This window comes from Salmo salar, chromosome 01, assembly GCF_965601325.2.
Source record: "Salmo salar chromosome 01, fSalSal1, whole genome shotgun sequence".
Classification (NCBI taxonomy): domain Eukaryota; kingdom Metazoa; phylum Chordata; class Actinopteri; order Salmoniformes; family Salmonidae; genus Salmo; species Salmo salar.
The window spans coordinates 105848498-105873240 of record NC_138291.1 but is presented as its reverse complement, the minus strand read 5'-3'; the positions used below and the strand labels follow the sequence as shown (position 1 = coordinate 105873240).

At 44.1% G+C, this 24743-nt stretch overlaps 1 protein-coding gene across 1 annotated transcript in view; it reads right to left on the bottom strand.

Moving 5' to 3' along the window:
• eys (EGF-like photoreceptor maintenance factor) overlaps positions 1-24743 on the bottom strand; it is a gene marked incomplete at its 5' end in the record, with an annotated part of 444052 nt that overhangs the window by 296843 nt on the left and 122466 nt on the right. The window contains 1 exon segment of the mRNA XM_082972800.1: positions 9979-10100. Within this exon segment, the coding sequence (XP_082828926.1) occupies positions 9979-10100 (122 nt within the window).

Sequence of the window (24743 nt, the reverse complement as noted above, 5' to 3'; positions counted from 1 at the left end):
ACTGCTTGAGTTCTTATACTCATTGTATTAAGTCACTGGACTGCTTGAGTTCTTATCTTCTTATACTCTTTGTATTAAGTCACTGGACAACTTGAGTTGTTTTCTCTTCGTTAAAGTCTGTGGACTACTTGTCCTCCAGTTGGTCATTAAAATATTCATTATGATAATTAATCAGGGTGTAGGAGATGAATGGGTTGTTGTCTATTAGTTTCCTGGCCAGGATCAGGCAGGTTTAATTTAACACAATCCTCTTTGCATACAAAACAAAGGGGGTCAAACTGTCAAGGGGTATACAGAAATCTTCAATGCCAGCCAACGTCCTGTGTATGTCTAAGGTCCGGTGTGTGTTCGTGTGTGTGTGTGTGTGTGTGTGTGTGTGTGTGTGCATGCGCGCTTGCGTGTTTGAGTGAATGTGTGTGTCCATTTTTGTGTGTGTGTGTGTGTGTTGTGCTTGCTGCTGTTTGAACACCTGCTAATTTGCATTTCATACACTGGAGGGGAGCTGTTCAACTTTGTCTGATATAATTTGTACACTGCAGGCCCCTATTCATAAGAGGGGGTAGGACACTGCAGGCCCCAATTCATAAGAGGAGGTAGGACACTGCAGGCCCCTACTCATAAGAGGGGGTAGGACACTGCAGGCCCCTATTCAAAAGAGGGGGTAGGACACTGCAGGCCCCTATTCATAAGAGGGGATAGGACACTGCAGGCCCCTGTTCAAAAGAGGGGGTAGGACACTGCAGGCCCCTATTTATAAAAGGAGGTTGGACACTGCAAGCCACTATTCAAAAGAGGGGTAAGGACACTGCAGGCATGTGTATGTGTGTGTGTGTGTGTGTGTGTGTGTGTGTGTGTGTGTGTGTGTGTGTGTGTGTGTGTGTGTGTGTGTGTGTGTGTGTGTGTGTGTGTGTGCATGCGTGCTTGAGTGAGTGTGTGTGTCCATTTGTGTGTGTGTGTGTGTGTTGTAGAGGTCGACCGATTAATCACCATGGCCGATTAATTAGGGCCGATTTCAAGTTTTCATAACAATCAGTAAACTGCATTTTTGGACGCCGATTATGGACGATTACATTGCACTCCACGAGGAGACTGTGTGGCAGGCTGACCACCTGTTACGCGAGGGCAGCAAGGAGCCAAGGTAAGTTGCTAGCTAGCATTAAACTTATCTTATGAAAACAAATCTTAACATAATCACTAGTTAACTACACATGGTTGATGATATTACTAGTTTATCTAACGTGTCCTGCGTTGCAAATAATCAATGCGGTGCCCGTTAATTTATCATCAAATCACAGCCTACTTCACCAAACGGGTGATGATTTACATTTACATTTACATTTCAAATGTAAATGATTTAACAAGCGCATTCGCGAAAAAAGCACTGTCGTTGCACCAATGTGTGCCTAACCATAAACATCAATGCCTTTCTTAAAATCAATAGACAAGTATATTTTTTTAAACTTGCATATTTAGTTAAAAGAAATTAATGTTAGAAGGCAATATTAACTAGGAAATTGTGTCACTTCTCTTGCGTTCTGTGCAAGCAGAGTCAGGGTATATGCAGCAGTTTGGGCCGCCTGGCTCGATGAGAACTGTGTGAAGACCATTTCTTCCTAACAAAGACCGTAATTAATTTGCCAGAATTTTACATAATTATGACATAACATTGAAGGTTGTGCAATGTAACAACAACATTTAGACTTATGGATGCCTCCCATTCGATAAAATAAGGAACGGTTCCGTATTTCACTGAAAGAATAAACGTTTTGTTTTCGAAATGATAGTTTCCGGATTTGACCATATTAATGCCCTAAGGCTCGTATTTCTGTGTGTTTATTATATTTTAATTAAGTCTATGATTTGATATTTGATAGAGCAGTCTGACTGAGCGATGGTAGGCAGCAGCAGGCTCGTTAGCATTCATTCAAACAGCACTTTCCTGCGTTTGCCAGCAGCTCTTCACTGTGCTTCAAGCACAGCGATGTTTATGACTTCAAGCCAATCAACTCCCAAGATTAGGCTGGCAATACCATAGCGCCTATAAGAACATCCTTTAGTCAAGGGTATATGACAAATGGTATAGAGAGAAATAGTCCTATAATTCCTATAATAACTACAACCTAAAACGTCTTAACTGGGAATATTGAAGACTCATGTTAAAAGGAACCACCAGCTTTCATATGTTCTCATGTTCTGAGCAAGGAACTTAAACGTTAGCTTTTTTATATGGCACATATTGCACTTTTACTTTCTTCTCCAACACTTTGTTTTTGCATTATTTAAACCAAATTGAACACGTGTCATTATTTATTTGACACTAAATTGTTTTTTTATTTATGTATTATAATAATTTAAAATAAAAGTGTTCATTCAGTATTGTTGTCATTGTCATTATTACAAATATATATATTAAAAAAGAAAATTGGTTGACCTCTAGTGTGTTGTGCTTGCTGCTGTTTGAACACCTGCTACTCTGAATTTCATACACTGGAGAGGAGCTGTTCAACTTTGTATGATATAATTTGTACACTGCAGGCCCCAATTCATAAGAGGGGGTAGGACACTGCAGGCCCCAATTCATAAGAGGAGGTAGGACACAGCAGGCCCCAATTCATAAGAGGGGGTAGGACATTGCAGGCCCCAATTCATAAGAGGAGGGTAGGACACTGCAGGCCCCTATTCATAGGAGGTTGGACACTGTGGGCCCCTATTCATAAGAGGAAGTAGGACACTGCAGGGCCCTATTCATAAGAGGAGGGTAGGACACTGCAGGGCCCTATTCATAAGAGGAGGGTAGGACACTGCAGGGCCCTATTCATAAGAGGAGGTAGGACACTGCAGGGCCCTATTTATTAGAGGAGGTTGGACACTGTGGGCCCCTATTCATAAGAGGAGGTTGGACACTGCAGGGCCCTTTTCTTTAGATGGGGTAGAACACTGCAGGGCCATATCATAAGAGGGGGTAAAACACTGTAGGGTGCTTTTCATAAGAGGGGATAGAACACTGCAGGGCCATATTCATAAGAGGGGGTAGGACACTGCAGGGCCCTATTTATTAGAGGAGGTAGGACACTGCAGGGACCTATTCATTAGAGGAGGGTAGGACACTGCAGGGCCCTATTCATTAGAGGAGGGTAGGGGGAAAAAGAGAAAATCTAACAGTCATCTCATGATAAATAGATGCCTTCGGGAGACACCAATTCCTCACCTCGGGCTATGGAGAATATAGGCTACAAAATATCGCCGTACTCCCTTCATAAAGCACTACTTATATGGCTCTACCATAGGGCTCTCTCCACTGGCTTCCAGTTGAAGCTCGCATCCGCTACAAGACCATGGTGATTGCCTACGGAGCTGTGAAGGGAACGGCACCTCCATACCTTCAGGCTCTGATCAGGCCCTACACCCAAACAAGGGCACTGCGTTCATCCACCTCTGGCCTGCTGGCCCCCCTACCTCTGAGGAAGCACAGTTCCCGCTCAGCCCAGTCAAAACTGTTCGCTGCTCTGACACCCCAATGGTGGAACAAGCTCCCTCACGACGCCAGGACAGCGGAGTCAATCACCACCTTCCGGAGACACCTGAAACCCCACCTCTTTAAGGAATACCTAGGATAGGATAAAGTAATCCTTCTAACCCCCCCCCCCCCCCCCCTTAAAAGATTTAGATGCACTATTGTAAAGTGGTTGTTCCACTGGATATCATAAGGTGAATGCACCAATTTGTAAGTCGCTCTGGATAAGAGCGTCTGCTAAATGACTTAAATGTAATGTAAAGTAGTTCCCTATATTGGGAATAGGGTATAATTTGGGACAAATCTAATAATCAAATTTTTCCTTTGAAATCACCTTCATGGAGATGCAATTATCCCTAATAAGATACTGATGCTCTGTGGGACACTTTTTTTTTGCATAGAGGGAGCTAGAACAACTGCAATGGTAAACAAGGGCTATGGCAGAAATAACACCCTATACCCTACATAGTGCACTACGCCCTGGTCAGAAATAGTGCACTATGTAGGGAATAGGGTGCCATTTAGGACGTTATCAAGGTGTGAAGTGGGTTCCAGTTCCTGGCTGTCTCTATCTGAATAATGAGAGGAAGAATGGGGAAAAGACAGGAAACACGACTGCTGAACCAGGAACACAATAACACTGTGACCAAGACTGGGAATATCTTATCTTTCATTAACTTCAAGTCAGTGGAACTGTCACCTTGTCCTTCACATTGACATGTTGTGATATTGTATTGTCTTCTAGATGTACACTATTGCAAAACCAAGCTGTATTGTCAGTGTTTCAGCTGTTTTACCAGCAAGGTTATGAACCAAAACCTTGAAAAGATGTCCATACAAAAACATACAAATGCATTAAAATTGAAATAGCTGAGGAGCTTTGATAGGTGGATCAAGGATACAGTGACATGAAGTTCAGAGCAAAAACAATACAAATGATTCCTTCACCAGTAATGGATCCTAAAGGATTCCTTCACCAGTAATGGATCCTAAAGGATTCCTTCACCAGTAATGGATCCTAAAGGATTCCTTCACCAGTAATGGATCCTAAAGGATTCCTTCATCAGTAACGGCTCCTAAAGGATTCCTTCACCAGTAATGGATCCTAAAGGATTTCTTCACCAGTAATGGATCCTAAAGGATTCCTTCACCAGTAATGGGTCCTAAATGATTCCTTCACCGGTAATGGATCCTAAAGGATTCCTTCACCGGTAATGGATCCTAAAGGATTCCTTCATCAGTAATAGATCCTAAAGGATTCCTTCACCAGTAACATATCCTAGAGGATTCCTTCACCAGTAATGGATCCTAAATGATTCCTTCAACAGTAATGGATCCTAAATGATTCCTTCAACAGTAATGGCCTCTGCCTCTAAATCCATCCAAACTCCAATACATCCAACAACATCAATTCTTTCAAAATGAATTAACACAAAATGTACAGTAATCAGTTGTGTGTGTGTGTGTCTGCTCGCGTGTGTGTACGTGCTTACGCGTGAAAATGTGTGTGTGTGTGTCAGCCATGCTAATGTAATAAAATATTAGATCATTACTGCAACAGCAACAAACAATGTTACCAAACAACATCTACAGAAGGGGCCCCATGGGGGCCTCGCTGCTTCTTACACAGGTGTATCATTAACAGTGTTCATTTCCATAAACGCCAACACAGTGACAAAACAGAAGAAGATGATTTGCATCACATCAAACAGGTAATAACTAACACAGTGGTCGCTTCCCAAATTTACATTTACATTTTAGTCATTTAGCAGACACTCCTATCCAGAGCAACAGCTTCTGACCAGGGCCCATAGGGCACTACATAGGGAATAGGGTGCCCCATGGGCCCTGGTCAAATGTAGGGCACTATATAGGGAATAGGGTGCCCTATGGGCCCTTGTCAAAAGTAGGGAACTATGTAGGGAATAGGGTGCCCTATGGGCCCTGGTCAAAAGTAGTACACTATATAGGGACAATGATGTCATTTGGAACACACGGTTAATCAGCCAGCAATCTTCTTCATACAGGATGACAATAACCTCTTCAACCATGCAGTCAAGTGCCTGGTCTACTGTTTGATCATCATGGAGTGTTATTAAACAGTCAAGTGCCTGGTCTACTGTTTGATCACCATGGAATGTTGTTAAACAGTCAAGTGCCTGGTCTACTGTTTGATCATCATGGAGTGTTATTAAACAGTCAAGTGCCTGGTCTACTGTTTGATCATCATGGAGTGTTATTAAACAGTCAAGTGCCTGGTCTACTGTTTGATCACCATGGAATGTTGTTAAACAGTCAAGTGCCTGGTCTACTGTTTGATCACCATGGAATGTTGTTAAACAGTCAAGTGCCTGGTCTACTGTTTGATCACCATGGAATGTTGTTAAACAGTCAAGTGCCTGGTCTACTGTTTGATCATCATGGGGTGTTGTTAAACAGTCAAGTGCCTGGTCTACTGTTTGATCACCATGGAATGTTGTTAAACAGTCAAGTGCCTGGTCTACTGTTTGATCATCATGGGGTGTTATTAAACAGTCAAGTGCCTGGTCTACTGTTTGATCACCATGGAGTGTTATTAAACAGTCAAGTGCCTGGTCTACTGTTTGATCACCATGGAATGTTGTTAAACAGTCAAGTGCCTGGTCTACTGTTTGATCATCATGGGGTGTTGTTAAACAGTCAAGTGCCTGGTCTACTGTTTGATCACCATGGAATGTTGTTAAACAGTCAAGTGCCTGGTCTACTGTTTGATCATCATGGAGTGTTATTAAACAGTCAAGTGCCTGGTCTACTGTTTGATCAACATGGAGTGTTATTAAACAGTCAAGTGCCTGGTATACTGTTTGATCAACATGGAGTGTTATTAAACAGTCAAGTGCCTGGTCTACTGTTTGATCAACATGGAGTGTTATTAAACAGTCAAGTGCCTGGTCTACTGTTTGATCATCATGGAGTGTTATTAAACAGTCAAGTGCCTGGTCTACTGTTTGATCAACATGGAGTGTTATTAAACAGTCAAGTGCCTGGTCTACTGTTTGATCATCATGGAGTGTTATTAAACAGTCAAGTGCCTGGTCTACTGTTTGATCAACATGGAGTGGTATTAAACAGTCAAGTGCCTGGTCTACTGTTTGATCATCATGGAGTGTTATTAAACAGTCAAGTGCCTGGTCTACTGTTTGATCAACATGGAGTGTTATTAAACAGTCAAGTGCCTGGTCTACTGTTTGATCAACATGGAGTGTTATTAAACAGTCAAGTGCCTGGTCTACTGTTTGATCATCATGGAGTGTTGTTAAACAGTCAAGTGCCTGGTCTACTGTTTGATCATCATGGAGTGTTATTAAACAGTCAAGTGCCTGGTCTACTGTTTGATCAACATGGAGTGTTATTAAACAGTCAAGTGCCTGGTCTACTGTTTGATCATCATGGAGTGTTATTAAACAGTCAAGTGCCTGGTCTACTGTTTGATCAACATGGAGTGTTATTAAACAGTCAAGTGCCTGGTCTACTGTTTGATCAACATGGAGTGTTATTAAACAGTCAAGTGCCTGGTCTACTGTTTGATCAACATGGAGTGTTATTAAACAGTCAAGTGCCTGGTCTACTGTTTGATCATCATGGAGTGTTGTTAAACAGTCAAGTGCCTGGTCAACTGTTTGATCATCATGGAGTGTTATTAAACAGTCAAATGCCTGGTCTACTGTTTGATCATCATGGAGTGTTATTAAACAGTCAAGTGCCTGGTCTACTGTTTGATCAACATGGAGTGTTATTAAACAGTCAAGTGCCTGGTCTACTGTTTGATCAACATGGAGTGTTATTAAACAGTCAAGTGCCTGGTCTACTGTTTGATCAACATGGAGTGTTATTAAACAGTCAAGTGCCTGGTCTACTGTTTGATCAACATGGAGTGTTATTAAACAGTCAAGTGCCTGGTCTACTGTTTGATCATCATGGAGTGTTATTAAACAGTCAAGTGCCTGGTCTACTGTTTGATCATCATGGAGTGTTATTAAACAGTCAAGTGCCTGGTCTACTGTTTGATCATCATGGAGTGTTATTAAACAGTCAAGTGCCTGGTCTACTGTTTGATCAACATGGAGTGTTATTAAACAGTCAAGTGCCTGGTCTACTGTTTGATCATCATGGAGTGTTGTTAAACATGCTGCACAGTTCATGCATCTTTGATGGCTTACGTTTTACATCTAATCAAGACATGATGTCTCTTAATATTCTCATAGAAGCTAGGCAACATGGAGTATGTGTTGTACCAGACATATCCACTTGTAATGGATACATTCCAAGAATTAACAACAGGATTCAAAGAGATACATGCTACAGGGATAACAGTACAGTACAAATGGCAGAAATCCTTGGCAGTGGAAATTGAAATGCTTAGCACATCAGACAAATCATCTCACTCTGCACATAGACCATAGTGATTACACTAAACATAAATACTTCACATTCTTATGAGAGGATTTATAAAACGTTCGCAAACTCCACTACTAAGTGGAAATCTTTCATTTAAAGCCGTTCTGCTCCACCACTGGTGAAATAAATGGATTCCTCCCTGTCCCCGTCTCCATTTTAACCAGCTAGAACAGAGTTTTGCATTATTCAACAGAAATAAATGGTATCCTATTTTCTACCCTACAGTTCTGAGTCTGGAGTCTGAAGTGTATGAATCCTAACACCTTGTTTATTAATTTAGAGAGAGGAGGGAGGGCTGTAAGTGTGTGTGTGTTTGTGTGGGGTCTGTGTGTGTGTGTGTGTGCGTGTGTGTGTGCGCGCGTGTGTGTGTGTGTGTGTGTGTGTGTGTGTGTGTGTGTGTGTGTGTGTGTGTTGTCCCTCATGTAGCTTGAAAAGCATGAGGGGAGAGAAGGAAGATGGGAGCAAAGACAGAGGGGAGCGAATGAGGAGGGGAGCCAGGAGAGAGAGAGAGAACAGAGAGAGAGAGAGAGAGAGAACAGAGATAGAACAGAGAGCGAACAGAGAGAAAGGAGAACAAACAGGAGGAGAAAGGCTAGAGGAGAGAGCGAGAACAGAGAGAGAGAGAGAGAACAGAGAGAAAGGAGAACAAACAGGAGGAGAAAGGCTAGAGGAGAGAGCGAGAACAGAGAGAGAGAGAGAGAGCAGAGAGAAAGGAGAACAAACAGGAGGAGAAAGGCTAGAGGAGAGAGAGAGAACAGAGAGAGAGAGAGAGAACAGAGAGAAAGGAGAACAAACAGGAGGAGAAAGGCTAGAGGAGAGAGCGAGAACAGAGAGAGAGAGAGAGAGAGAACAGAGAGAAAGGAGAACAAACAGGAGGAGAAAGGCTAGAGGAGAGAGCGAGAACAGAGAGAGAGAGAGAGAGAGAACAGAGAGAAAGGAGAACAAACAGGAGGAGAAAGGCTAGAGGAGAGAGAGAACAGAGAGAGAACAGAGAACAAAGAGAGAACAGAGAACAAACAGGAGGAGAAAGGCTAGAGGAGAGAGAACAGAGAGAACAGAGAGAGAACAGAGAACAAAGAGAGAACAGAGAACAAACAGGAGGAGAAAGGCTAGAGGAGAGAGAACAGAGAGAACAGAGAGAGAGAGAGAGAGAGAGAGAAGAGAGAGAGAAAAGAGAGAACAGAGAGAAAGGAGAACAAACAGGAGGAGAAAGGCTAGAGAGAGAGAACAGAGAGAGAGAATAAAATGTGAAAAGAAAGTGTGTGAAGATAAATATCAGATGAACAAGGGAGAGAGGGAAAGGGCAAACGACAGGGCATACAGTAGAGATGGTGAAGAGAGATGGTGAAGATGTGATGCTGACACAGAGAAACAGGATGTAGCATAATGTTAGACTATGTAAATGAAGATGTGATGGCTGACACACAGAGAAACAGGATGTAGCATAATGTTAGACTATGTAAATGAAGATGTGATGCTGACACACAGAGAAACAGGATGTAGCGTAATGTTATACTATGTAAATGAATATGTGATGGCTGACACAGAGAAACAGGATGTAGCATAATGTTAGACTATGTAAATGAAGATGTGATGGCTGACACACACAGTAATAGATGTGGATTGTTCCCAAGTGTTACAAAACCAAAGACATACCATAATATGAAATAAGCACACATAGAAACTTGGAAACTACCTCACTGGCCACAACTAAGAGTCCATTCCAGTTATACAGGGTGTTCCCCAGGGCTGTGTGCTGGACCCCCTACTCTCCATTATCTACCCCCCTGCCCCTTATTAAAACAAATCTGCTTTGTCACCTCATATTTGCCTGAGCATGTAATATATGACTTAATCCACTTCAAGGACCACATTGGAAATAAGTGTTGTTTCACCCTTTTGAATTGTTTATTTCTATTAGTGGTGGGCAACAATATTGATAATTCAATACCATATTGATATTGTTTGATATGGACATGAACGAGGCATGTCGTGATAACGTTGTATCCTTCCTAAATCAAACTCACCAAGTGGAGGTCTCTGCAGGTTGAGTTGTTGCTGCACATGTTGCTGGCACAGTCATATATGTCTTGATCACATCTCACACCAGCATAGCCAGGGTTGCACAGGCAGTAGAACCCATCTACCACTAAAAGGAGAGAAATATGTCAATTAGGTATAACTTACAATGTACTACGGATGGATTTGATAGTACATTTCTCACCTCTACCTATTCACCCTCTCTTTCTCTACCTATTCACCCTCTCTTTCTCTACCTCTACCTATTCACCCTCTCTTTCTCTACCTCTACCTATTCACCCTCTCTTTCTCTACCTCTCTCTACCTATTCACCCTCTCTTTCTCTACCTCTCTCTACCTATTCACCCACTCTTTCTCTACCTCTCTCTACCTGTTCACCCTCTCTTTCTCTACCTCTCTCTACCTGTTCACCCTCTCTCTACCTCTACTTATTCACCCTCTCTTTCTCTACCTCTCTCTACCTGTTCACCCTCTCTCTACCTCTACTTATTCACCCTCTCTTTCTCTACCTATTCACCCTCTATTTCTCTACCGCTCTACCAATTCACCCTCTCTTTCTCTACCTCTACCTATTCACCCTCTCTTTCTCTACCTCTACCTATTCACCCTCTCTTTCTCTACCTCTCTCTACTTATTCACCCTCTCTTTCTCTACCTCTTCACCCTCTCTTTCTCTACCTCTACCTATTCACCATCTCTTTCTCTACCTCTACCTATTCACCATCTCTTTCTCTACCTCTTCACCATCTCTTTCTCTACCTCTCTCTACCTATTCACCAACTCTTTCTCTACCTCTACCTATTCACCATCTCTTTCTCTACCTCTCTCTACTTATTCACCCTCTCTACCTCTTCACCCTCTCTACCTCTACCTATTCACCATCTCTTTCTCTACCTATTCACCATCTTTCTCTACCTCTACCAATTCACCATCTCTTTCTCTACCTATTAACTCTCTCTTTCTATACCTCTCTCTACCTATTCCCCTCTCTTTCTCAATGAAAGCCTGGTCATGTGCTCTCTCTCTCTCTCTCTCTCTCTCTCTCTCTCTCTCTCTCTCTCTCTCTCTCTCTCTCTCTCTCTCTCTCTCTCTCTCTCTCTCGTGATCTAGTGAAGCCAACATAGTAAACGGACAGAAAAGGGAAGTGTGAGATAGAAAGAACTGTTACAAATGTGTCGATTTCTGTGCACCATGTCAGAAATCAGAATCTCCCAGGGCTAATAATCCAATTCCTATTTCTTATTTTCTCTTTATTAATCATTGATGATGTTAAAGAGATTCATCGCCATCTCCTTTTCTTACCAAGTTTGCCTCCAAAATGGCATCCATAGGGCTGTGGTCAGAAATAGTGCACTACGTAGAGAATAGAATGCCATTTGGGACAGAGACCACCACAACAGTAGTACACAGTCAGTGGCAGTGACAGGGGTAATTGCGACGGTTCTTCCAGGGGAGTGAATTTATTACAACCCGTAGCCATGGGTCCTTCATTATCCCAAAGATTTACCATGTAATATATGCTGTCACTCTGTCTTTGGTGTGTGTAGCTGCTATTACTCTCATTAAATGCTTTAGGTCATGGGTGGCAGTGGCATTACTCATCCCAGCTGATGGGGCTAGTTGGCTGGGGCTGGGTGACTGGGGCTAGCTATATGAGGCTGGGTGGCTGGGGCTAGGTATATGAGGCTGGGTGACTGGGGCTAGGTATATGAGGCTGGGTGACTGGGGCTAGCTATATGAGGCTGGGTGACTGGGGCTAGCTAAATGAGGCTGGTGGCTGGGGCTAGCTATATGAGGCTGGTGGCTGGGGTAGCTATATGAGGCTGGGTGACTGGGGGTAGCTATATGAGGTTGGTGGCTGGGGTAGCTATATGAGGTTGGTGGCTGGGGTAGCTATATGAGGCTGGGTGACTGGGGCTAGGTATATGAGGCTGGGTGACTGGGGCTAGGTATATGAGGCTGGGTGACTGGGGCTAGGTATATGAGGCTGGGTGGCTGGGGTAGCTATATGAGGCTGGGTGACTGGGGCTAGGTATATGAGCCCGGGTGACTGGGGCTAGGTATATGAGGCTGGGTGGCTGGGGCTAGGTATATGAGGCTGGGTGGCTGGGGCTAGGTATATGAGGCTGGGTGACGGGCTAGCTATATGAGGCTGAGTGGCTGGGGCTAGGTATATGAGGCTGGGTGGCTGGGGCTAGGTATATGAGGCTGGGTGGCTGGGGCTAGGTATATGAGACTGGGTGACTGGGGCTAGGTAAATGGGGCTGGGTGGATGGGGCTAGGAAATGGGGCTGGGTGGATGGGGCTATGTAGATGGGGCTAGGTGTCTGGGCCCGGGGGCCTGGTGCTAGGTAACTGGGGCTAGGTAGATTGGGCTAGGTGGCTGGGTGGCTGGGGCTAGGTGACTGGGGCTAGGTAGATTGGGCTAGGTCACTGGGGCTAGGTACATGGGGCTGGGTGGATGGGATTGTGAGGAGCTCTACTCTCCCTGGTGACTCCATGTTTGGTCGGTGTAGCTGAGCTCCAGGTCTTGAAGGCCAGCCTGTGAGCCTGGAGGGACACCACCAGCCACCCAGCCCCCTCTGCTCTCAGGCTCTCAGGACCGCTCAAGCCAACTGCCCCCAACAAAAGGCATCCGCATCCTTCCCAGCCGAAACAATTTGGAAGAGTTCATGCATATATTATGATTACATTTTCTGACGTTTTGTTCGTTTTATGCTTTTTTGGAGGCAAGCCGAAGTCGGTAACCTACTTCCCAAAAGTATCTTAAGGTTAAGTTCATCGTTAGAACCTTCGTAATGTCGCACTTGAAAACACTCGTACTTCCGGGTTTGGAGCGAGTAGTCGTGCTGCACTTCGCTCCGCAGGTAATATTACATTTCATTACATTACAACGGTTTGATTTGTTTGATCTGAGCAATTTTTTAGCTAGCTACATAGCTGTCTTTGTATCAAAGATAATTGTGTAGTTTAGAGTAATTATCGAGGTTAGCTAGCCAGCTATTTTCGTCCTCCGCGACGCCGTTCTCCTAACTTAGTCAACACTGCTAGCTAGCCAACTTCTACCGACTAGCAGCACTGTAGAAACTAATACATTACAACGGAACGATTTGATTAGAGTAGTGTTAGCTAGCTACATAGTTGTCTTTGCTGTCTTTGTATCTAAGATAATTGTGTAGTTTAGAGTAATTATCGAGGTTAGCTAGCCAGCTATTTTCGTCCGCCGCGACGCGATGCCGTTCTCCAGACTTAGTCAACACACCTAGTCAACATCAAACCCACTGCTAGCTAGCCAACCTTTACCGACTAGCAGCACTGTAGAAACTAATACATTACAACGGAACGATTTGATTATTGTAGTGTTAGCTAGCTACATAGTTGTCTTTGTCATAGTTTGATAATTGTGTAGTTTAGAGTAATTATCGAGGTTAGCTAGCCAGCTATTTTCGTCCCCCGTGACGCCATTTTCCAAACCTAGCCAACTATTACCGACGAGCAGCATTGTAGAAACGAAATACATTACAAAGGAACGTCTTGATTAGTGTTATGTTAGCTAGCTAAATAGTTGCCTTTGTATCATGATAAAGGTGTAGTACTGAAACTATCGAGGTTACCTAGCCAGCTACACTTTCAAACAAAGTCAACAACGCAGCCACTGCTAGCTAGCCTACTTCACCAGCCAGCAGTACTGTATCATTTTAGTCATCTTAGTCAATAAGATTTTTGCAACGTAAGCTTAACTTTCTGAACATTCGAGACGTGTAGTCCACTTGTCATTCCAATCTCCTTTGCATTAGCGTAGCCTCTTCTGTAGCCTGTCAACTATGTGTCTGTCTATCCCTGTTCTCTCCCCTCTGCACAGGCCATACAAACGCTTCACACCGCGTGGCCGCTGCCACTCTAACCTGGTGGTCCCAGCGCGCACGACCCACGTGGAGTTCCAGGTCTCCGGCAGCGTCTGGAACTGCCGGTCTGCGGCCAACAAGGCAGAGTTCATCTCAACCTATGCTACCCTCCAGTCCCTCGACTTCTTGGCGCTGACGGAAACATGGATTACCACAGATAACACTGCTACTCCTACTGCTCTCTCCTCGTCTGCCCACGTGTTCTTGCATACCCCGAGAGCATCTGGCCAGCGGGGTGGTGGCACTGGAATCCTCATCTCTCCCAAGTGGACATTCTCTCTTTCTCCCCTGACCCATCTGTCTATCGCCTCCTTTGAATTCCATGCTGTCACAGTTACCAGCCCGTTCAAGCTTAACATCCTTATCATTTATCACCCTCCAGGTTCCCTTGGAGAGTTCATCAATGAGCTTGACGCCTTGATAAGTTCCTTTCCTGAGGATGGCTCACCTCTCACAGTTCTGGGTGACTTTAACCTCCCCACGTCTACCTTTGACTCATTCCTGTCTGCCTCCTTCTTTCCACTCCTCTCCTCTTTTGACCTCACCCTCTCACCTTCCCCCCTACTCACAAGGCAGGCAATACGCTTGACCTCATCTTTACTAGATGCTGTTCTTCCACTAATCTCATTGCAACTCCCCTCCAAGTCTCCGACCACTACCTTGTATCCTTTTCCCTCTCGCTCTCCTCCAACACTTCTCACTCTGCCCCTACTCAGATGGTATTGCGCCGTCGCAACCTTCGCTCTCTCTCTCCCGCTACTCTCTCCTCTTCCATCCTATCATCTCTTCCCTCTGCTCAAACCTTCTCCAACCTATCTCCTGATTCTGCCTCCTCAACCCTCCTCTCCTCCCTTTCTGCATCCTTTGACTCTCTATGTCCCCTATCCTCCAGGCCGGCTCGGTCCTCCCCTCCTGCTCCGTGGCTCGACGACTCATTGCGAGCTCACAGAACAGGACTCCAGGCAGCCGAGCGGAAATGGAGGAAAACTCGCCTCCCTGCGGACCTGGCATCCTTTCACTCCCTCCTCTCTACATTTTCCTCTTCTGTTTCTGCTGTTAAAGCCACTTTCTACCACTCTATTCAATTCCAAGCATCTGCCTCTAACCCTAGGAAGCTCTTTGCCACCTTCTCCTCCCTCCTGAATCCTCCTCCCCCTCCCGCCCCTCCTCCCTCTCTGCGGATGACTTCGTCAACCATTTTGAAAAGAAGGTCGACGACATCCGATCCTCGCTTGTTAAGTCAAACGACACCGCTGGTCCTGCTCACACTGCCCTATCCTGTGCTTTGACCTCTTTCTCCCCTCTCTCTCCAGATGAAATCTCGCGTCTTGTGACGGTCGGCCGCCCAACAACCTGCCCGCTTGACCCTATCCCCTCCTCTCTTCTCCAGACCATTTCCGGAGACCTTCTCCCTTACCTCACCTCGCTCATCAACTCATCGTTGACCGCTGGCTACGTCCCTTCCGTCTTCAAGAGAGCGAGAGTTGCACCCCTTCTGAAAAAACCTACACTCGATCCCTCCGATGTCAACAACTACAGACCAGTATCCCTTCTTTCTTTTCTCTCCAAAACTCTTGAACGTGCCGTCCTTGGCCAGCTCTCTTGCCATCTCTCTCAGAATTACCTTCTTGATCCAAATCAGTCAGGTTTCAAGACTGGTCATTCAACTGAGACTGCTCTTCTCTGTGTCACGGAGGCTCTCCGCACTGCTAAAGCTAACTCTCTCTCCTCTGCTCTCATCCTTCTAGACCTATCTGCTGCCTTTGATACTGTGAACCACCAGATCCTCCTCTCCACCCTCTCCGAGTTGGGCATCTCCGGCGCGGCCCACGCTTGGATTGCGTCCTACCTGACAGGTCGCTCCTACCAGGTGGCGTGGCGAGAATCTGTCTCTGCACCACGTGCTCTCACCACTGGTGTCCCCCAGGGCTCAGTTCTAGGCCCTCTCCTATTCTCGCTATACACCAAGTCACTTGGCTCTGTCATATCCTCACATGGTCACTCCTATCACTGCTATGCAGACGACACACAATTAATCTTCTCCTTTCCCCCTTCTGATAACCAGGTGGCGAATCGCATCTCTGCATGTCTGGCAGACATATCAGTGTGGATGACGGATCACCACCTTAAGCTGAACCTCGGCAAGACGGAGCTGCTTTTCCTCCCGGGGAAGGACTGCCCGTTCCATGATCTCGCCATCACGGTTGACAACTCCATTGTGTCCTCCTCCCAGAGTGCTAAGAACCTTGGCGTGACCCTGGACAACACCCTGTCGTTCTCCACTATCATCAAGGCGGTGACCCGATCCTGTAGGTTCATGCTCTACAACATTCGCAGAGTACGACCCTGCCTCACACAGGAAGCGGCGCAGGTCCTAATCCAGGCACTTGTCATCTCCCGTCTGGATTACTGCAACTCGCTGTTGGCTGGGCTCCCTGCCTGTGCCATTAAACCCCTACAACTCATCCAGAACGCCGCAGCCCGTCTGGTGTTCAACCTTCCCAAGTTCTCTCACGTCAACCCGCTCCTCCGCTCTCTCCACTGGCTTCCAGTTGAAGCTTGCATCCGCTACAAGACCATGGTGCTTGCCTACGGAGCCGTGAGGGGAACGGCACCTCCGTACCTTCAGGCTCTGATCAGTCCCTACACCCAAACGAGGGCACTGTGCTCATCCACCTCTGGCCTGCTGGCCCCCCTACCTCTGAGGAAGCACAGTTCCCACTCAGCCCAGTCAAAACTGTTCGCTGCTCTGGCACCCCTATGGTGGAACAAGCTCCCTCACGACGCCAGGACAGCGGAGTCAATCACCACCTTCCGGAGACACCTGAAACCCCACCTCTTTAAGGAATACCTAGGATAGGATAAAGTAATCCTTCTAACCCGCCCCCCCCCCCCCCAAATGATTTAGATGCACTATTGTAAAGTGGTTGTTCCACTGGATATCATAAGGTGAATGCACCAATTTGTACGTCGCTCTGGATAAGAGCGTCTGCTAAATGACTTAAATGTAAATGTAATCTAACGTCTTATTCAGACCACCTATAGAACAGCTAAGTGCGTCCTTAGATGTTTTTTTTTTGTTGCCCTCCCGTTGTCAAGCCGCCCTGTATTTGCAACATCATAGTGGTGCACTAAGGTGGTGATAAGCCCAGCCATTCTGGATGGAGGCTATAGTGCCTGGAAATACAATGACATTGCTAAAGTAGTCAAACAACTTGCCAGCATTATCACGTCGTCAAATTTACTTTAGACAGATGGCAATGTTGTAAATCTATATCAGATCTCATTGACGATGCATTGAGTAGAATGCTCAGTTGGGCACTAGTCCAAAACGAACGTTCAAAAATATTTTGTGACGAAACATGCAACACCATTGCAACACTCGGTCTATTTCAATAACATTGAAATACATTTAATGTTCAATCAATTTAGTTATATTTTACTCCTTGTAGGCTCTTGTCTGTCATGTGCCTCAACATATTTCTTGATGTGTAGCATAATGATGTGCCAAATCTTTAGTGCATTATTATAGAGTAAGCATTCAAATAAGCCGCCTGAATATTTGCAGCTATAGGTGATAATATCTATCTAGGAGCTGATCCGTTGTCAGCATTGTAGAATAATTCTAATGTTAAGGTAAGATTTGAATGGAAAAAGCTGATCCGAGACCAGTGTTTCCCTTTCTTTTGATCCTATCAGTATCGACACAAGCCTCAACAGTGCACTTAGCGAACGTTCCTTCTGCGTCATGTTTTGGGAAACTAATATTGCATCTTTGGCCGTTGTAGGAACGATGCATCGTTAAAACACTCGGAAGCCTAAGTTCCATCGCTATTGGGAAACCGGGCCCTGGACTTTTCAATGATATCATGTGTGGGGGTATCACCTTGATCATTTATTCTTTCTGGTTCTTCAAAATGGCTACCATCCCCATTAGCACATTTTATGGTAAGTGTGTATTTGCGTAATTAGCATTTTTTGTAAGTTTGATATTCAGATTATTTCTAAAAGGCAAATATCTCAGGAATAGTTTGATGAGTTTTCAGAGCAGTGTGATCATTTTTTCACGTTAAATAAGAGCTTGCTATTAAATGTCCTCTGCATTTTTTTATTTATTTAACTAGGCAAGTCAGTAAGAACAAATTCTTATTTACAATGACGGCCTAGGAACACTCTGAAGTTTCTAAAACTGTTTGAATGATGTCTGTGAGTATAACAGAACTCATATGGCAGACAAAAACCGGAGAAAAATCCAACCAGGAAGTGGGAAATCTGAGAATTGTAGTTCTTCTTTTGAATCCCTATCGAAACTACAGTGTCTGTGGGGTCACATTGCACTTCCTAAGGCTTCCATTGGCTGTCAACACCTTCTCCTGTTACTGGGCAGAGAATAGTAGCTCAGTCAATGAGTGGACTGCCTGAGGACAAAGGGCTTGGTGATGCGCGATCCCGCGAGTGCGCCGTTCCTTCTTTTTCTCCTGGAATGAATACTCTACTGTCCAGTTGGAATATTATTAACGTTTTATGTAAAAAATATCCTAAGGATTGATTGTAAACAATGTTTGACATGTTTCTACAACCGGTAATGGAACATTTTGACTTTTCGTCTCTGGTACTGCGCTCGTGCGTTATGCCTTTGGATAGTGATCTGAACGCACGAACAAAGCGGAGGTATTTGGACATAAATATGGAGTATTTCGAACGAAACAAACATTTCTTGTGGAAGTAGGAGTCCATGGAGTGCATTCTGACAAAGATCAGCAAAGGTAAGAGAATATTTATAATACTAATTCAGAGTTTTGTTGATGCCAGAACTTGGCGGGTAGCTGTATAGCTTGCTTCGATGGCTGAGCTATGTACTCAGAATATTGAACAATGTGCTTTCTCCGTAAAGTTATTTTGAAATCTGACAAAGCGGTTGCGTCAAGGAGTAGTAATTCTTTCAATAACTGTTGTAAATTTGATCAACGTTTATGATGAGTATTTTTGTAAATTGATGTGCACATTCACCAGATGTTTTGGTGAGAATACATTTTCTGAACATCACGCGCCAATGTAAAATGCTGTTTTTGGATATAAATATGAACTTTATCGAGCATAACATACATGTATTGTATAACATGAAGTCCTATGAGTGTCATCTGATGAAGATCAAAGGTTAGTGAATATTTTAACTGTACTTTTGGTTTTTGTGATGCATGTCCTTGCTTGGAAAATGGCTGTGTGGATTTTTGTGTGAAGTTTATGTCCTAACATAATCTAATTTTATGCTTTCGCCGTAAAGCCTTTTTGAAATCGGACAATATGGTTAGATTAACGAGAGTCTTATCTTTAAAATGGTGTAAAATATTTGATTGTTTGAGAAAATGAAATTATGAGATTTTTGCTGTTTTGTATTTCGCGCCATGCAATTTCACTGGCTGTTGAATAGTGTGGGACGGTCACGTCCCACCTAGCCCAGAGAGGTTTTTTAAGCAGATTTACCATTTTATTTCACCTTTATTTAACTAGGCAAGTCAGTTAAGAACAAATTATTATTTACAATGACGGCCTAGGAACAGTGGGTTAACTGCCTTGTTCAGGGGCAGAACGACAGATTTTTACCTTGTCAGCTCGGGGATTCGATCTAACAACCATTCGGTTACTGGCTCAACGCTCTAACCACTAGGCTACCTGCCACCCCAATGTAGTTAATACATATGGAGAATAAACTTGACCTACATATCTTGTTTTTTTGTGTTTCTTTATGTACAATACTGTGAAAGAGATGATTTCAACAGTGTGTGGGCAGAGATCTAAACCGACAGAAAAGAATGTGAAGCCACGTCAACTAATGGAAAATGGATCACAGTTCATAAGGATCACAGTTCATAAAGCTTCTGTCACTCCCTATATTCTAAATGTGTTTCCCGGTGTGCTCCATGTCTCCTGAGAGAGCTGCTAGTTACATTTGACATGACGGACATATTGCATCGACGTGTGTGGCAACGTAATAACCTCATATAATACACCTTTTGACCAACGATATGTTGACAATGTTATGAACAAAAGCCAAATATGGTGAAAGCCAAATATCTGTTTTTGACAATGACTTTAAAGCACATTTCTTTAGAGAAATAACACAGCTTCCATCATTTATCACTTTGGTCATCTCTGATCCTTACTACACTGTTCATTTGATCTAGGAGTTGTTTCATCCTTTATCACTTTGGTCATCTCTGATCCTTAACCCACACTGTTCATTTGATCTAGGAGTTGTTTCATCATTTCTGTTGGAGATGGAATACATAGAAGCCTTATTGGATTAATCGCCAGCCAGCCTGAGAAGGAAAAACAACATTCTGCCTTGGGGATTTGACTGTGTGTGTGTGTGAGTGTGTGGTGAGATTTCTTTGATTGTATTAAGTCTGAAATGTATCATCATTATTCAAATTAGGACACAGCATTGATGAATAATTGATGGTCTCTCAGTGGTTAGGATACAGAACTCATCAGATGGTCTCTCAGTGGTTAGGGTACAGAACTCATCAGATGGTCTCTCAGTGGTTAGGTTACAGAACTCATCAGATGGTCTCTCAGTGGTTAGGTTACAGAACTCATCAGATGGTCTCTCAGTGGTTAGGTTACAGAACTCATCAGATGGTCTCTCAGTGGTTAGGGTATAGAACTCAGATAGTCTCTCAGTGGTTAGGTTACAGAACTCAGATGGTCTCTCAGTGGTTAGGGTATAGAACTCAGATAGTCTCTCAGTGGTTAGGTTACAGAACTCAGATGGTCTCTCAGTGGTTAGGTTACAGAACTCATCAGATGGTCTCTCAGTGGTTAGGTTACAGAACTCATCAGATGGTCTTTCAGTGGTTAGGTTACAGAACTCATCAGATGGTCTCTCAGTGGTTAGGTTACAGAACTCATCAGATGGTCTCTCAGTGGTTAGGTTACAGAACTCATCAGATGGTCTCTCAGTGGTTAGGTTACAGAACTCATCAGATGGTCTCTCAGTGGTTAGGGTATAGAACTCAGATAGTCTCTCAGTGGTTAGGTTACAGAACTCAGATGGTCTCTCAGTGGTTAGGTTACAGAACTCATCAGATGGTCTTTCAGTGGTTAGGTTACATAAGTCCGATGGTCTCTTAGTGGTTAGGTTACAGAACTCATCAGATGGTCTTTCAGTGGTTAGGTTACAGAACTCATCAGATGGTCTCTCAGTGGTTAGGGTATAGAACTCATCAGATGGTCTTTCAGTGGTTAGGTTACATAACTCATCAGATGGTCTTTCAGTGGTTAGGTTACAGAACTCAGATAGTCTCTCAGTGGTTAGGTTACAGAACTCATCAGATGGTCTCTCAGTGGTTAAGGTATAGAACACAGATAGTCTCTCAGTGGTTAGGTTACAGAACTCATCAGATGGTCTCAGTGGTTAGGTTACAGAACTCATCAGATGGTCTGAGTGGTTAGGTTACAGAACTCATCAGATGGTCTCAGTGGTTAGGTTACAGAACTCATCAGATGGTCTCTCAGTGGTTAGGTTACAGAACTCATCAGATGGTCTCTCAGTGGTTAGGTTACAGAACTCATCAGATGGTCTCTCAGTGGTTAGGGTATAGAACTCAGATAGTCTCACAGTGGTTACGTTACAGAACTCATCAGATGGTCTCTCAGTGGTTAGGTTACAGAACTCATCAGATGGTTTCTCAGTGGTTAGGTTACAGAACTCATCAGATGGTCTCTCAGTGGTTAGGTTACAGAACTCATCAGATGGTTTCTCAGTGGTTAGGTTACAGAACTCATCAGATGGTCTTTCAGTGGTTAGGTTACAGAACTCATCAGATGGTCTTTCAGTGGTTAGGTTACAGAACTCATCAGATGGTCTCTCAGTGGTTAGGGTATAGAACTCAGATAGTCTCTCAGTGGTTAGGTTACAGAACTCAGATGGTCTCTCAGTGGTTAGGTTACAGAACTCCGATGGTCTCTCAGTGGTTAGGTTACAGAACTCATCAGATGGTCTTTCAGTGGTTAGGTTACAGAACACATCAGATGGTCTCTCAGTGGTTAGGTTACAGAACTCATCAGATGGTCTCTCAGTGGTTAGGTTACAGAACTCATCAGATGGTCTCTCAGTGGTTAGGTTACAGAACTCATCAGATGGTCTCTCAGTGGTTAGGGTATAGAACTCAGATAGTCTCTCAGTGGTTAGGTTAAAGAACTCATCAGATGGTCTCTCAGTGGTTAGGTTACAGAACTCATCAGATGGTCTCTCAGTGGTTAGGTTACAGAACTCATCAGATGGTCTCTCAGTGGTTAGGTTACAGAACTCAGATGGTCTCTCAGTGGTTAGGGTATAGAACTCATCAGATGGTCTCTCAGTGGTTAGGGTATAGAACTCAGATAGTCTTTCAGTGGTTAGGTTAAAGAACTCATCAGATGGTCTCTCAGTGGTTAGGTTACAGAACTCATCAGATGGTCTCTCAGTGGTTAGGTTACAGAACTCATCAGATGGTCTTTCAGTGGTTAGGTTACAGAACTCATCAGATGGTCTCTCAGTGGTTAGGGTATAGAACTCATCAGATGGTCTCTCAGTGGTTAGGTTACCGAACTCATCAGATGGTCTCTCAGTGGTTAGGTTACAGAACTCATCAGATGGTCTCTCAGTGGTTAGGTTACAGAACTCATCAGATGGTCTCTCAGTGGTTAGGTTACAGAACTCATCAGATGGTCTCTCAGTGGTTAGGTTACAGAACTCATCAGATGGTCTCTCAGTGGTTAGGTTACAGAACTCATCAGATGGTCTCTCAGTGGTTAGGTTACAGAACTCATCAGATGGTCTCTCAGTGGTTAGGGTATAGAACTCAGATAGTCTCTCAGTGGTTAGGTTACAGAACTCATCAGATGGTCTCTCAGTGGTTAGGTTACAGAACTCATCAGATGGTCTCTCAGTGGTTAGGTTACAGAACTCATCAGATGGTCTCTCAGTGGTTAGGTTACAGAACTCATCAGATGGTCTTTCAGTGGTTAGGGTATAGAACTCATCAGATGGTCTCTCAGTGGTTAGGTTACAGAACTCATCAGATGGTCTCTCAGTGGTTAGGTTACAGAACTCATCAGATGGTCTTTCAGTGGTTAGGTTACAGAACTCATCAGATGGTCTCTCAGTGGTTAAGGTATAGAACACAGATAGTCTCTCAGTGGTTAGGTTACAGAACTCATCAGATGGTCTCAGTGGTTAGGTTACAGAACTCATCAGATGGTCTCAGTGGTTAGGTTACAGAACTCAGATAGTCTCTCAGTGGTTAGGTTACAGAACTCATCAGATGGTCTCTCAGTGGTTAGGGTATAGAACTCAGATAGTCTCTCAGTGGTTAGGTTACAGAACTCATCAGATGGTCTTTCAGTGGTTAGGGTGTAGAACTCATCAGATGGTCTCTCAGTGGTTAGGTTACAGAACTCATCAGATGGTCTTTCAGTGGTTAGGTTACATAACTCATCAGATGGTCTCTCAGTGGTTAGGTTACAGAACTCATCAGATGGTCTTTCAGTGGTTAGGGTATAGAACTCATCAGATGGTCTCTCAGTGGTTAGGTTACAGAACTCATCAGATGGTCTCTCAGTGGTTAGGTTACAGAACTCATCAGATGGTCTCTCAGTGGTTAGGTTACAGAACTCATCAGATGGTCTCTCAGTGGTTAGGTTACAGAACTCATCAGATGGTCTCTCAGTGGTTAGGTTACAGAACTCATCAGATGGTCTCTCAGTGGTTAGGTTACAGAACTCATCAGATGGTCTCTCAGTGGTTAGGTTACAGAACTCATCAGATGGTCTCTCAGTGGTTAGGGTATAGAACTCAGATAGTCTCTCAGTGGTTAGGTTACAGAACTCATCAGATGGTCTCTCAGTGGTTAGGTTACAGAACTCATCAGATGGTCTCTCAGTGGTTAGGTTACAGAACTCATCAGATGGTCTCTCAGTGGTTAGGTTACAGAACTCATCAGATGGTCTTTCAGTGGTTAGGGTATAGAACTCATCAGATGGTCTCTCAGTGGTTAGGTTACAGAACTCATCATATGGTCTCTCAGTGGTTAGGTTACAGAACTCATCAGATGGTCTTTCAGTGGTTAGGTTACAGAACTCATCAGATGGTCTCTCAGTGGTTAAGGTATAGAACACAGATAGTCTCTCAGTGGTTAGGTTACAGAACTCATCAGATGGTCTCAGTGGTTAGGTTACAGAACTCATCAGATGGTCTCAGTGGTTAGGTTACAGAACTCAGATAGTCTCTCAGTGGTTAGGTTACAGAACTCATCAGATGGTCTCTCAGTGGTTAGGGTATAGAACTCAGATAGTCTCTCAGTGGTTAGGTTACAGAACTCATCAGATGGTCTTTCAGTGGTTAGGGTGTAGAACTCATCAGATGGTCTCTCAGTGGTTAGGTTACAGAACTCATCAGATGGTCTCTCAGTGGTTAGGTTACAGAACTCATCAGATGGTCTCTCAGTGGTTAGGTTACAGAACTCATCAGATGGTCTCTCAGTGGTTAGGTTACAGAACTCATCAGATGGTCTCTCAGTGGTTAGGTTACAGAACTCATCAGATGGTCTCTCAGTGGTTAGGGTATAGAACTCAGATAGTCTCTCAGTGGTTAGGTTACAGAACTCAGATGGTCTCTCAGTGGTTAGGTTACAGAACTCATCAGATGGTCTTTCAGTGGTTAGGTTACAGAACTCCGATGGTCTCTCAGTGGTTAGGTTACAGAATTCATCAGATGGTCTTTCAGTGGTTAGGTTACAGAACTCAGATAGTCTCTCAGTGGTTAGGTTACAGAACTCATCAGATGGTCTCTCAGTGGTTAAGGTA